Here is a 15,581-nt window from a genome sequence, read left to right on the forward strand (position 1 = left end):
CCAACCCATCACAGGGCACACACACACACACACACACACACACACACACACACACACACACACACACACACACACACACACACACACTCTCATTCACTCACGCAATCACACACTACAGACAATTTTCCAGAGATGCCAATCAACCTACCATGCATGTCTCTGGACCGGGGAGGAAACCGGAGTACCCGGAGGAAACCCCCGAGGCACGGGGAGAACTTGCAAACTCCACACACACAAGGCGGAGGTGGGAATCGAACACCCAACCCTGGAGGTGTGAGGCAAACGTGTATGACAATCATCCTTAGGTAAATACTTTTATACTCCATTTTTATTACTCATTACAAAGTTGGTTTATCAAGTAATACTGTAGAATAGACTAGTTTTTTATTTTATACAACTGAGCATTTGAGGGTTAAGGACCTTGCTCAGGGGCCCAGCAATGGCAGCTTGGTGGACTTGAACTTAAGATTGGTAGCCCAACACCTTAACCACTAGGCTACCACATCCCACGTACATGATACATTCAACAAGACAGTGGGGAGAAAAATGGATTATGGTATGCCTTCAAGGCTTCTTGTAAACCAGTCATAGTCACCTCATACAGGTCTGAGGGTTTGTCCGTCTCTCAATCTATGATCTATGAGTATTTCTAATTTGGGGTTGATGCTGCATGTGGGTGTGGGGGGAATCTGCATAAAATTAAAAATAAATAATTGAATCACGGACATGATAGTCATTATAGATCTCAGCCATTATAGATCTCAGAGGAGCACCGTCTATTATGTTGATTAAAATTAGTATCCAATAGCCACTGTGTCTCAGTGAGCTGTTTTTACTCAAACTCATCACCTTGCTCTGTGTAATAAAAATACAGAGTTAAACTCAGAATATTCGATCAGCAGTAAGAAAACTTCTCTGGCCTGTCACATCAAATGTAATTAACTTAAATGCTATACAAACCTATCTAATCATTTGTGATAATTAATAATCTATGTGTAAAAAGAAACCATGGAAAGAAATTACACACACACACACACACACACACACACACACACACACACACACACACACACACACACACACACACACACACACACACACACACACACACACACACACACACACACATACCTAAAACAGCATAAGCTATAATGGATAAAGATTTGCCACAACAGAAAGCCCCAGGCAAAGTTAATTACACTTTGAGTTGAACTGAGGGATCCTCTCTCACTCATTTGTTCATTCTTATCTGTTAATATGTTAATTCAGTTGGATAAATTTCAGATCAGGAAAACACAGCAAATCTATGGATAAAAAGTTCAGGGCAAGCAGCCACCACTGAGTCATTTTTATTCCCTTTCTTTGCTAATAAAATATTCATAGAAACCCATACGCTTCAAAGTATCTTTACTAGATAGGTTATCAGGCCTGTGGTACTTTTACACAAATCATCATATGAAAGGCTTCTATCTCCTTCCTCTTACTAGCTAGCTATCTTTTACATGCTTAGTCGTGTTCTTTTAATCAGTCTTCTCAATCTAAATTTAAAAAATTGAACTTAAACCAACCCCCCTAAATGCCTGTTGCTTAGCTTACTCCCTGTTTAAATAGGAAGCCTGCACCATGTTCTTACAGTATGTGTGTTGGCTGTGATATGTGCATTCACTCAGGTAAGGTTCGATGCTAAATGTTAGACCTGAACAGAATTTCTGAAAGCTATCCTTCAAGAAACTTTCAACGCATAAAGAATGAGAAGAAGTCAGCAAAAGTCTCTTGCCAGTCTCTTCTGCTGCTGCTTTACATCTTATGGTCTTTTTCTCCTTCATCTCGCTGTCATTGGCGCTGGATTAGTTCAGGCCTGGATTGCTTTAGACATCAAGCATCAGCGACTCCATCCATCATGAAATGACTTTTTGCAATGGATCATTACTGCCATCTATTGCTTGAGCTCCCTTTGTCTTTGTCCCTATCTCTATCTCCCTCACTTTCTCTCTTCCACTCTCTCTCTCTATATCTTTCCTTTTTCTCTTTGGCCATGTCCATCCTAACATCCCAGTGACGGCCTTTATGTATCCTTTCACTCCCACTGCGCTCTGTGGCAAGCTAAGTCAAAGCCACAGCTCCAGGGGACTAAAGGCTCTCCTAACCCCTCCTCTTTCTTCATTTTTTTCTTTCTTCCTGTCGTCTTTTACTGGGGACTTCTAAGTGGCAGCCAATCATGAGCTGAGTCCTTTCTCCTTCACTCTTTCTCTCCCTGACAGCAACAGACAGAAAGAGAGAGAGCGAAAGAGAGAGAGAGAGAGAGAGAGAGAGAGAGAGAGAGAGAGAGAGACAGCAGTAAAGCATATAAATGTAGATGGATATTACAAAGAAAGAAAAAACAATTGAATAAATATAAAAGTAGAAATAAATTCAATCCTACACATGCATTTGTATAGAAGGAATAGAAGAAGCAAGGACCGTAGAGGGAAACATATTTGAAAGAGAAAACAGCATGTTAGTGTTGTAGCCGCACACACACACACACTCTCTCTCTCTCTCTCTCTCTCTCTCTCTCTCTCTCTCTCATACACAGTCTATTTCACACTCACACACCCTGGCTCCCATCCACGCATCTCCACTCGCAGACTGCACTCGAGCTTGGCGTGTAAGTGCAGGAAAGGTGACAGAGCAGGCAGTGCTTCGCTTTGCTAAAGAGGGACAGAGCAGCATGACTGCTAACGCGTATATCAGCAACGGAGCATGAACACTGAAGGTAAAACCTTTCTCACTCTCCACCTCAGCCTTGCTCTCTCTCTCTCTCTCTCTCTCTCTCTCTCTCTCTCTCTCTCTCTCTCTCTCTCCCACTCACTCTCACTCCATCCCTTTCTCTCAGACAGATGAAAGGAGCGCACTGAAAGAGTGCAGTCATGTACGTAATTTCTCTTGCTAAACCTAAAGGTTATTATTAAGACATGTGCGCTTCACCCCATGACTTACACTGCTGCTGTGGATGTATCTCACTGTAAGCCAGTTCAAACCTGTGAATAAAGTTAGTCAGAGAAGGATTCAAAGCTGCAACAATGTAAGTGGATTTAATTTCTTTACATTTGCAGGATGTTAAAGAAAGGCTTAAACCTGTGAGGAGATATAATGCAATGGTTATATAATATGAATAAATCCTTCATTGTGCATCAGTTCTTATTTATAGCTGTAGAGTCACTTTTCAGTATTTCGGTATCTCGTGTGTGTGGAGTTGGGAAAGCTTGTCTAAGGCTGGTAGCATCAGCAGTGCAAGTTCTATTGTTTAGATATTTTTTAGATTTTTTTTCCAGATAAAAAAGAAATGAAATCATTTAAAATGCTTCACATTAGTGGACATTTTGTATTGCTCTACTTAGTGCCTGGAGAGTCTGTGCTGATTTTAGAGATATCTTAATAGTTTGGCATTGTAAAATACTGGCTCATCCAAGACAGCAAAGAAGAGACGGAAATGCAAATTCCTGCTTTGAAGCGTTTTGAAATCCTTTAAATTCACTCAGATCTTTAAATAGCCTGTCATGAACTGATAAGAGGAATTGTACATGCTTTGATTCTCTTGTTCTCTAGGAACGATCCTTATAGGAATTCTCCAATTACACAAATGCTTTTGCATGATTCCACTAAGCCGCTTATTACTGTGAACTGTCATCTGTCTACTCTTTTTCTGCCTGCCATCAAGTCACATCATAAATTGTTGATGATCATAAAAATGTGTATGATTTACTAAAAAACATCTATCTATCTATCTATCTATCTATCTATCTATCTATCTATCTATCTATCTATCTATCTATCTATCTATCTATCTATCTATCTATCTATCTATCCGAATTTTTGAATGGATAGACATGATGTAACATGATGTACACTGCAGAACAAATAAACACCACAGAAAGAAATGAAGAACAGAACGAGAAAACAGTGAGGAAAGAAATAAAAAAAAGTATAAAGTCAAATAAATAAATAAAAAATTGTTCCAATCCAAAGTGAAGTTGTAAATAAATTTGATATTTTCTATTTTTTCCCCTGCTGGAATTCTTATAATCTCTGTTCACCATAATGGTTTCTGGGGACAGTTTAAAGTGTTTTTTTTTTGTTGTTGTTCTTGTTGTTTTGTTATGTTTGGTTGTTTGTTTTTGGTGTTTTTTTTTATACAGCCTCATTTATGTTTTCGCATTAGCTACGGATGTGAATATACAACACTCATGACAGCTGAAGCTAATAACAGCTAATAATATAAAAAATAAAATGAGCAATGAGCTTTTAATTACACATGACCTTTAAACCTAAAACTATATGGGAGATTGGATTTTTATCAAATGTTTTGCAGTCAATTACATCATCTGACTTTAAAGAATCCTGTATAGGATTGTATAAATATTTTTTGTGCAGGATTACTAACTTTTTTCTGTTGTTCGAGTGTCATTTTGGAAAATATTGTATGTTTATACGCAGCAGGTATTGAACTGAAGATGAAGATTTCACTATTATTGGCAAGTTATTTACAGCATAAAGAGTATCCTAATGAATGTCTCATCAATGCAATACAGTCAATATTTGAATAGAATAAAAAAAACAGCAGAGACAGAGAGAGAGAGAGAGCACACGAGAAAGAGAGAGAGAGAGAGAGAGAGAGAGAGAGAGAGAGAGAGAGAGATAGAGAGAGAGAGAAGAGAGAGCGAGGAACATTGCCATAATTGTGCTGCATTCTTTGAGAGATGGTGAGCTCCACCAAGTGGTTGAGATTTTAAGTTACTTCTCAACAATTCGCTCTGAGCAAAAAAAAAAAAAAAAAAACTCTTGTCATTTTTTTAAATCATGATGATATTACACTATCAATTTACAATCAATTTATGTTTGAAATGAAAAATTGTAATGGCTATCTCTAGCTCTTATTTCTGATGGGGTTGCTGCTTTCATTGCATTATCATTCTCTTCATAGATATCCATCAAGTTTATCTTAAAGACTTATGATGGTGTTTCAAGCTTTGTATCATATAGAATGGATTGCTCATCCAACATGCTATACCAGAACGCATTTCCCCTCTTTTTTCCTTTCTATTCCATTTCGCAATCACTACTAGATCCCATCACAGCTTCAAATCCATTTTCCATCTTCTGCGTTTGTTAGACGTCAAGGTCATAGGAAAGGAGAAAAGGAAACAAAAAAAGAAAAAGAAAAAAAAAAACTTTCCTCTAAAGACATTGTGTAAAATGAATGTACTGACACAGACAGTGTTACCCCATATATGCGTACAACCATCCATCAGCACAGCACCAGCCGTGGAGAGGGCTAGCCCAGATTCCCTAAATGATCCATGTCTGAGGCAGCCCTCCAGGGCAAAGCGAAGAGAGAAAGAGAAGGAGAAAAGGAAAGGAATAACTGGCACAACACAGGGTTGAGCAAACGAGGCTGTGCTGGACTATGGGAAATGTATTCCCAGTAGGCACCACTGCTCCAGACTGATTTTTATAAGTCTCTGGAGAAATAGATCACTGCCTTGCAGACAGGACTACAGCAATTACAAAGACAGAGTCTCACTAGCCAGGGTACAGCCGCTCTACTGACCTGACTTACTACTACTACTACTACTACTACTACTACTACTACTACTACTACTCTCTCTCTCTCTCTCTCTCTCTCTCTCTCTCTCTCTCTCTCTCTCTCTCTCTCTCTCTCTCTCTCTCTCTCTCTCTCTCTCTCTCTCTCCTTCTGTCTGTGTAAGTTTTCAGTAAGTTTTGAAACACGCTTGTACACCTACCATTTAATGACAAGTAAGACTGTGAGGCTTTATATCAGAGTATTTGCTTTCTCCCATTTTTTATTTTTTTTTTGCTTTTTTCTTTTAAGCTACTGTAAATCCTCCTACACAGATCCCTTTCTTCATAAACAACATTTTAATACACTGCTGAGTCTTAATACAATAATCAGGTTGAGATAATTAAATGAAAGTGCTGAACATCTGGCAAGGATTTTTGTGAGCCCATTCGCCCCCTTGGCGTGGGGCAGCAAGAAGAATTTTAAAAAGATGTGCTATTTTAATGCTTAATAGGCATACTGCATCAAAGATTAATATCCAGAATGCTATTAAAACCCAAGGACGGCCTTGAATGTTAATTACAAAATGCAATCACAATAATCACCATAGTTTAATAGCCACAAACAGTTTTAGGGAGATTCCAAGGATGCACTTGTCATCAGTCTAGAACAGCTCAACTCCGAGTGTGGAAGCCAGTAAAAAAGGGGGGGAAAAAAAGAAACCCTTTATCAGCTTATAGCTTATTGGTGCCCTCTAAGTCAGCCACCACATAATCTCCTATCTGCACCGTTCCACAAACCACATCCATAACACTTTCTCAGCAGAACTGGTTCACAATGACTGCATACATGTGCAATCCACAGTATGATAGCTCAACACATCCATGCTGCAGTAAGCAGAGCATCATCGTGTCAACTTTTTAATTATTCCATAATTTAATATACAATAATAACAAAGTCTTAACCAATAGAACCTAATAAATGTCATTTCTGTTCATTTTTGCTATCAGTTTAATATAAAAATACATATACACTATGCATTGTATGCAAATGTATTGACACCATCTGTGTCATAGCTTTACCAAAATGTCCCAAAATATCTTTCTGATATTTAAATATCATACCAAAGTGTTTTGTGCCATTATATATTTTCACCGCTTGTAAATGTGCTCGATTATTTTTTCAAATGTATGTGAAGTGTGAATCTGCCATGTTCCTGAAAACACAGAAAGGATGCACGCATACTAGCTTTACTCACACACACTAACGCTCTAGCTTTTATAATGTATAAAGACACAGGAGACTTCAGTTGGTCATCTGGAGGAGAGACATGCATAATGCTCAAGAAAAAAGAAACAGATAAATTGATATTTATTCTGGTACTGAGTGCCCACTTAATCATACCTAGCATATATATTTCATTGAAATTTATGGCATTTAGGAGACACCCTTATCCAGAGTGACTTACTTTTTTATTTTATTTCAATTTATACAACTGAGCAATTGAGGGTTAAGGACCTTGCTCAGGGCCCCAGCAGTGGCAACTTGGCAGACCTGAGATTCAAACTCACAACCTTCCGTAGTCAAACACCTTAACCACAAGTATTATTATCAACATCATAACCACCTTATTCAAGAATTATTAACAAATGATAGTGACTGTCATTTAAAATTATATGATGAATTTTCAAAAGGTAATCAAATTGTCCCTGAGCTAGAAAAGGACAAGACATACCCAGATTGCACTAACATGGAATCAAGGAGAGACAATATCAATGGAAAATATTTGTGCCTCACACTAATCATATCATTACACTAATCATTATTTCCGGATTACGGAGAATCTTATTATATATAATCTAATTATACATTTGTATAGAAGTGCACAATATGTTTTTATCATTGACAAAAAAAGACATATAGTCTGTAGTGTGTGTGTGGAATAAAATGTACTGTAATATATATATATATATATATATATATATATATATATATATATATATATATATATATATATATATATATATATATATATATATGACTCTCCATATATATATATATATATATATATATATATATATAATTCTTATTATTACATGACCAAATGTGCATTTGTGTATAGAACAAGATTTGTGTGTAGGTGTAAGAATTCATTGAAAGTGCCAGTTTGATGGTATTTCTATCTACTGTAGAGTTAATCAAACCGCCGTACACTAGCTGTACAATGATGCCAACAGTGATTACATTTTATATTTCCGCACTATTATAATGTTACCAATGTAATCTTACCTACATGAACAGCACATTTTTGAAGCATGTAGACTGACCCTACACTCTCAGTTAAAAATTCTACACTAGCATATAACACCTCGGCCCTTAACGTGATGTTTAATTCATAAAGACTGCTACAGAGGTGTTGAATGTAAACGTTTTCCCCAGCTCTCTGACCCTGAGATACACGAACAACACATCTGATGCCCACAAGAGGCCTACCCCTGCTGGGCCTGCATGAATTCATTATCAACCTTAGTACAGACAGTGATTCCAAAAATTACAACAGTCGACAGGCTTTTAGAGTATCTTTTAAATGATGCCCAGTTTCATCTGTATCTCATTAATTCAATTATTTCATTCATGCTCGTACGATAATGTGCTTTTACAAGTACAGTACTATTTTAGTAACATCAAAAAGGACCATAGATTTAATTTGTCATAGAAAAAAGAGCTATATATGCTTTGTTCTTTTATATGCCTTCAATGGCATTGTGTCATTTTATTCTCCGTTTCCTTCTCATGTAAATTCAGATCATTGAGCAAGAACGACATAATATTATGAATTCGCTTCTGATTTGCTTGTGATCCCCTCAGAGACACAGTGGGGTAATAAATGGCTATCAGGCTGGCATGACACTTTGGCCTTCCACATTTTCCTTGTAAACTGGCTCGCACAGAATGAAGGAAGAACGATTTATTAGGATTAAGTTCCAAAAGCCCATAAATTATGCATGCGCTCCCTAAATTACCATTCAGCAGTGCTCTTGGGGCACACTGTGCTTCAGTGAGTCATTGTGGGTTTAGCTAAGCAGCCTGCTCTGTTTATTGTGTACCATAGACTTGTATGTAATCAGAACTTTGAGCATTGCTCTGCAGTTCACTCTAGATTTTTGATCTACATCTGTGTGATATCCATTCCTGAATAAATAATGGGTGTAAATATGTTTTTGGAGTTGTTTTTAAAGTATTTGTAACTTTATTGGACTTTCTAACGATTGAACTGCTGCCAACCTTCAGGCTATTCAATTGCTTTTATCTCAAGGATTTAAAAAAAAAAAAAAAAAAAGCATGATGCATAATTCTGTGCCTCATCAATCTTCTCTTGCATTCTTTCAGGCCTGAACAAGAGAGGAGAAAAAGAGAATGAGGATAGGATGTCCCATTCTGTTGTGATTTGCATTCAGCTGTATCTCCCAAACAACACTCAAACCGCTAATTGATTCCTTATCAAGGACTCTCCAGGAGCGATTGGATACAATGATAACTAATCAGCTCACTTTGCTTCTGCTGTTGTCCATCCTGGAGTGGAGCTCAGCCTTGCTCCGCCCGGTGCCTGGATTTAGCACAGCCGATAGGGATGGACGGACACTTCACCGTTCTAAGCGTGGATGGATGTGGAATAGTTTCTTTCTCTTGGAGGAGTGGACCGGAAGTGGAAAGCAATATGTGGGCAAGGTAAGATTGGAGTTTAATCCTTAATGGAAGCCAAATGCAAAATGTATGATGCTTGAAATTAAATATCAGCAAAACACAATGATAATTTAGAGATCTATTATAGCCTCTTGTGTTTCCTCTGCAAAAAGGCGAGCAGGAGAAAGCTATACACGTTGTTACATCAAACTAAAGCACCCAAACAAAACACCTATGTACAAAATATCCTAATCCACTTTAGATTTTCCATTATGACTGAAATCCTTGAATACACTTACAGCACAATATGAATGTCAATGCCATTCTATAATGTAACTTCAGAGTATTTCACAGCTACGGAAAGGTGAGCTGAGCAGTACTCTGATAAAAATCACAATAGTGTAAGTGTTCTTCTCTGCCTGCATGGCATCAGATCAGAGTGAAGTGCTTGTCAAGCCACCGGCGTAAGCGCCAAGCTCTGAGACGACCATAATTTAGAAAGCAGCAGTTACAGTCCTGGGGGGGAGGAGAGAAATGAGGGCGACTGTCAGCAGCCAATTTTCTGTTGAGGAAGCTTGCTTTCATCGCTCCCTTCATCTTGCCCAAGTAAACAAGTGTCATGAGCAGGGGTTTGAGGCAGAGAAGGGACTTGAGTCTGTGAGTGCCAACAGATAGCATCTTGTCCTTTCACATCTATGAAGTGTGAATGAAGAGATCATTGGGTAGCCGACCCAAGCTTTTGAGCAGGGAAAGTGAGAAATAATGAACGAAGGTGATAAAGAAAACAATAAATCATAAAACAAGGTAGAAGAAAGAGATGCTCTCTGCCATAGCATCATTGTGTGGATGTGTTGAAGCAGTAAAGCAGTGCTGACTGGGACAAGTTCATCAGTAGAGGTAGTGTTATACTAATCAGTGGCTTGGCCTTCTTCCCAGTATTCGGATGCTTCTGTTTGTGCTCTCTCTCTCTCTCTCTCTCTCTCTCTCTCTCTCTCTCTCTCTCTCTCTCTCTCTCTCTCTCTCTCTCTCTCTCTCTCTCTCTCTCTCTCTCTCTCTCTCTGTGTTTGTCTTTGGAATTCTAACAATCACCCGTGGCCCGCCTTATTCCTGTCGACTATCCGATCACATTCCCAAGAAAAGTACTAGAAAAACAAATGAATGTCATAAATAATAAGTATGGAGAAGAGAAAATGTTTCAAAGATGATTCTAAATGGATGTGTTACCATTAATCCCATCAATTTCCATCAGTACATAGTAGTGAATCTGTGTCAGAGTCTCTGTGCTGACCGATGAAAAGGCACTTAAAACCCAGCAAGAACCCTTCAAAGCCATTGATGGTCTTTCTTATAAAGATAATTCACCAGCCATTGCCCTTTTCTGTGGGAGGCCATGTTTATTTATGGCCTTTCATATTTAAATCATAACTATTGCTTTATTCAGACATGGTCTCATGCTTGTAAAATCAAAGAAATGTGCACAACTCAATTTGTATTGGAAATTGGAGAGGTTAAGGTTAAGATCTTCTGATTTTTCTCATTTTATTCAAGTCCGATCATATTGAATGTCAACATTTTCCAGACTTTATTCAAGTTTTAATTTGAAAATGCTAATTCAAGCATGTATTTGCAATAACATGTATTGCAAATTAGTGCATATTTGTGAGACAGCATTTGAATTCAACTGCAAAATCTGTTAACATCTACAGAGAATTATCACTTTTTTGTTGTTATTGGCTGATTTTTTTTATTATTATATGTGGCTCCATTAATGATGTCTATGTCTATATCTAAATGCTTCCATATATTCGAGGTCTTCCAAGAGATATTCCTGTTCTCTGCTTTGTCCTATCCATCACCCTAGCCTTTACAGTGTGACAGCACTGTAACCTGTAGCCTGCATTTGTTGATACACTTCCTCCATCATGAAAATTCAGCATTGGATTGGATTAGCCTTGCGTCATCATTGCTGTACTAATCTGGCCAACAGTATTTGTTTGTTCTGGAGTGTCACCTTTGCTTGCAGGGTTGCCTCGGATATCCACATCCTCCCAGTTGACAAGAAGGGGGCAACAGTAGCTATCATAAATCTCTGTCTGCATTTTCTCCAGCCATACAGTACGTTTGTGCATTTACATTTCACTAATAGATAAAAAAAAATGGGTAGGTATAGGGTGCCTTTGCTTTAGAGCCCAGTGGTACCTGAGACACCCGGTGAGAATTTTCATTTCTTGTCTGTCAATCTTTGTGTTTGATGTCTTGTGCAAAATTAGTGTCCACATGATCCTGAATTGCATCATACAAACATACTGGAGTCTTGATTGGCTTCTTGCCCACCATTGGATGTGGTTCAGTGCCAATTTGTAAATGTTGCTCTGACAGCTTTCCCTTTTGATGGTGGAAAATTTCTGGACTTGCCTGGTTTGATCTTCATCCCAGGCAGTTTGATATTTTCCTGGAGTTTTCTCAGGAGCCACTGGTGCATGCCCTCATTTTAGCGAATGTTGTCAGGTCATCCGTTTAATCTCTAGTGGGGAAAAAAGCCTTAAGCAGGATTTTATCTGCTCCAATTAAGCAACCACCCGTCATGGAGATCTTATAATTACCTCCAATGCCATTGTGGAGATAAGCAGGGAGATGTTTCAGCCTGCCATGATTCTCACTTCCAAATGCTGCCATATTGTGGTTTAGTCTAGTGTCATCACACATAGCTGGGCATCATGGAAATAGTCCTGGGTGTGTGATGCTCTCAAATACCAATGCAAAGAAATGCACCCCAGGGGAAGTTGAGGGGAACTTGGCCAAAGGCATTGGCAAGATCCAAAAACACCACATGGAAGTCTCTTCCATCTCTTTTGGCAGCCTGCATCTGATGCCAGATCATGGTTGAATGTTTCAGGCAAATGAAATATCATGGATATGTTTATAAAGATAAATAAAGAGATTTCTTTCCAGGTAGTCCAGCAGCTTGTGTGCCACCATGCTAAAGAATATTTAGCCCTCAACACTGACCAATCTAATCTGGTGAAACTGACTGAGGTCAACAGAATCCATCTCTTTTGCTATTTGGATGCCTTCTGCATTACTCCATGATGTCAGGATTTTCCAGGATCTTTCTGCCACCCTCATCACCCTCATCTACCGTCTGGATACTTATAAAATGCCTGGTGCCTTTTTTAAGGCTTGCCTTTGGCACTGAAAGTTTCCCAGACTTTTTTCTTTGTCTATAGGTCTATTACAAGTTTTAAAGGATCGTAGTATGTACTAACTCTTGCCTGCTCTTTCATCCTGTGCTTTTCCCTCAGGTTCTCAGCTCTCCTTAGTGTTGTGAGCTTGACCTTGATGTCATATTGCAAAAGGTTAATGTCCTCCTTCTTCTCCTCTGTGGCATTTTCACACTGCTTTTTCAGCTGTCTTTATGCTTTCACCAGACATTTTATTTCCTGCCACCACACGGACTTTCACTGTTGTTACAAAACATTGAGTTGCATAGCAGTTCCCCCAAGTGTCTCCATGATGTGTCAGAGGTCAGTCAACTTCCATCTACAGGAACTATATAATGATTTCATCACTTCCTCTGAAATGTGTACAGTCTGACTGAGTGTTGAAAACAAAAATGCAAATAACATTAAAGTGACATTTGATTTATATTTTTTAGTTTTAAATCTTTAAATGAAAGGATTGTTAGAACATTTCTAATATGGCAGGATCAAACCAATTTAGACAACTTTTAAAATGATTTTAAAATGAAGTGTTGAATGGGTATTTTAATCGTTGACTGCATTCGAATCTGGGCAGCCAACGTAAAATGTTTTCTACAAAAATACATATTTGCACCTGAATATGAATTCTCTCTCATATTATGCATGCTAGTAAGGAAAATACATGCTTAAAGTTTAATTTTCCTATTAGCATTTGAATATAAATAAAAATAAATACGTCCTTTATTTTTAGACGGGAACAATCAATCTGTTTTAAAAATTATACAATACTCTCAGCAATCCAAAACAACACATCGTATATTAGGATTTCTTTTCACATGTTTATTAAGCACAGAACTCATATAAATCACTGTCAAATGGCCATTTAAAACCCAGATGAATAAAATCTAATATTCATAAGTATCCTGCTGCTCCCTCAGGAATTTGGTCGTCCACTTAATGATTTAACTCTTTAATAGCCGTGAGTCTACTGGAGGTAAGAACAGATATTGAGGTCAACATGAAGTACACAGAAACATTGATGTTCCTTTTACTACACAGCACAAGAGCAAAGCTGCAGTACTTAGCACTGGATTGTCATTAGTCAGTAGAAGTACATAAGCAGTCAGATCCTAGTGAGTAGCTGAAGTGCTAGAACCTGGCATGCAGTTGGCCTCCTTTTGTGGCTGTGGTTTGATGCAAGGGCAGTAGCTCACACGTTGTTCTATCAGCACTATTGATGTGAACAAAATCCTATTAACCTCCCCAAGCCCTGTAATTCACTGGGTAAGTAAACAAGCTCATACTCTTCAGTCTTTCCTTTGCCCTCATTCGGCTTCTCCTTACAAGCCCTTTCCTGTTCCTCCACACTTGACTCCTCTAGAGTCACCTAGGAAAAGACCAATCCAGAAGATTCTGCTAAGCAGAGTTAACAATGATTGATTGCACTAATTATGGTGAGTGAAAGAGTGAAAGGGATTGTTTACTGTATTCACACAGAGAGAGTGTGAAGAATGCTAAAACTTGCTAAGTGTGAATTATGAACTTATTGGCATGAGGCAATCTCACTAGCTGCCCTACAGTAAAACATGCTGTCTTGCTGTCACTGAAACAACAATATTCATTTACTAAATTATTTCTTATGGTCTATGGCAGCCGACAGCAATTTTAACCTCCGAATTTTAACACTGTATTAGCTGGCAATAAATATCATACGGTAAAAAAATAAGTTTAAAATTTTTAAAAACTCTACAGCAGATGAACCGCAATTTGCTTCCATTTGCATACGTATTCATATTCTTTACTCATACATTCTCGGCACCTGTTACTACTCATTAGCTAATTGTGTGCTTGATGATACGTTATTTAGGTAAACATTTGTACACGAGTTAATGGAGTCACTTGAGCTTCAGTGCTGTGATTATAAAAATGTCATTGCGATACAATTACTCACATCAGACTTACACAACCACCTGGAATAATTTGTCAATTACAGACACAGCAAAAATGTTGGTGTCTACTTTAGGATGAATCATATTCATGGTCCTATATATTATACCACCTCAAAACACTAAAATACTAAGACACTAAGGACTGCAGATCATTCTGTATTCACTGAAAGCAATCCCACAGACATTCTGGCAGACGATTTTGTACACACTTTTACAGACAATTTTTCAAGGTGTGAAAGCTATCTGAACGTGTGTGCTGTTTGTCCCTATCCACTTAAATACCACATCAGTATTCTGGACAAGACCCGGAAGGTAATTGTCAATGTTCATGTGTTTTTTCAACCTGTTCCAACAAGGTGTTCTGCATAAGATGAAACACAATGTGAAAATGCTGTATGAGTGAGTATTCATAGGGGAATTCTATTTATAATAATATTATCTATCTATCTATCTATCTATCTATCTATCTATCTATCTATCTATCTATCTATCTATCTATCTATCTATCTATCTATCTATCTATCTATCTATCTACAGTATCTATCTAACAAGACATGCACACACACTCACACACACACACACACACACACACACACACACACACACACACACACACACACACACACACACACACACACACACACACACACATATATATATATATATATGAAGTGTTCATTGCCCATTACAGATTTAACAAAGGCTATCTGTTCATGTTGCCAATCTCACAAAGACTGCAGTGTCAGGCAAAAAGGACATTACTCTGTGCCAAAAAGTTTTCACTGAGCAAATGAATTTGTAATCAGTATTCCTTGCCATGCCTTGCTTTCACTATGTTGTCTCTGAAATGTGGAGAGGGAGTTGAAAGTGGAGAAAATCTGCATGGCCAAAACATATTCATGATATTTTTCATGAATCACCATAAACTGCCACTGTGTGGCTAGGGGATATTTTATTCTGAAATGTATTTTAATTTGTCCCTAAAGCCCCAGAAGAGTCCTTTTTCTGGCCAGTAATTAGGACACCCTGTGTGTTCCTCTGAGGCTATGGAGAGCAGCTGAATGAAAAACATTGGCTACATTGTGGAAAAGAAACATCTGGAGAATTGTTATTCAGAGGCATTAGAAATGAAAAATACAAAGGGAATTGCAATCAATTAGCCTTGTTACTAACTGCTGTAATGGTACA

The 15,581-nt window shown here is 38.0% G+C and overlaps 1 protein-coding gene across 2 annotated transcripts in view; it reads left to right on the forward strand.

Annotated features, from left to right (window-relative positions):
* Positions 1-2,554: 2,554 nt before the first annotated feature.
* Positions 2,555-15,581, forward strand: part of LOC113662508 (cadherin-10) — a 37,735-nt gene continuing 24,708 nt past the window's right edge. The window contains exons 1-2 of one of the 2 annotated variants that reach the window (XM_027177397.2): positions 2,555-2,755; positions 8,951-9,289. In XM_027177397.2, coding sequence (XP_027033198.2) covers positions 9,092-9,289 — 198 coding nt within the window. In that variant the 5' untranslated portion in view covers positions 2,555-2,755; positions 8,951-9,091. Of the gene's footprint in view, positions 2,756-2,868; positions 3,065-8,950; positions 9,290-15,581 lie in introns of those variants that run through there. The other variant, XM_027177398.2, reaches the window with a different exon arrangement.

Source organism: Tachysurus fulvidraco, chromosome 8 (genome assembly GCF_022655615.1).
Source record: "Tachysurus fulvidraco isolate hzauxx_2018 chromosome 8, HZAU_PFXX_2.0, whole genome shotgun sequence".
Lineage (NCBI taxonomy): Eukaryota > Metazoa > Chordata > Actinopteri > Siluriformes > Bagridae > Tachysurus > Tachysurus fulvidraco.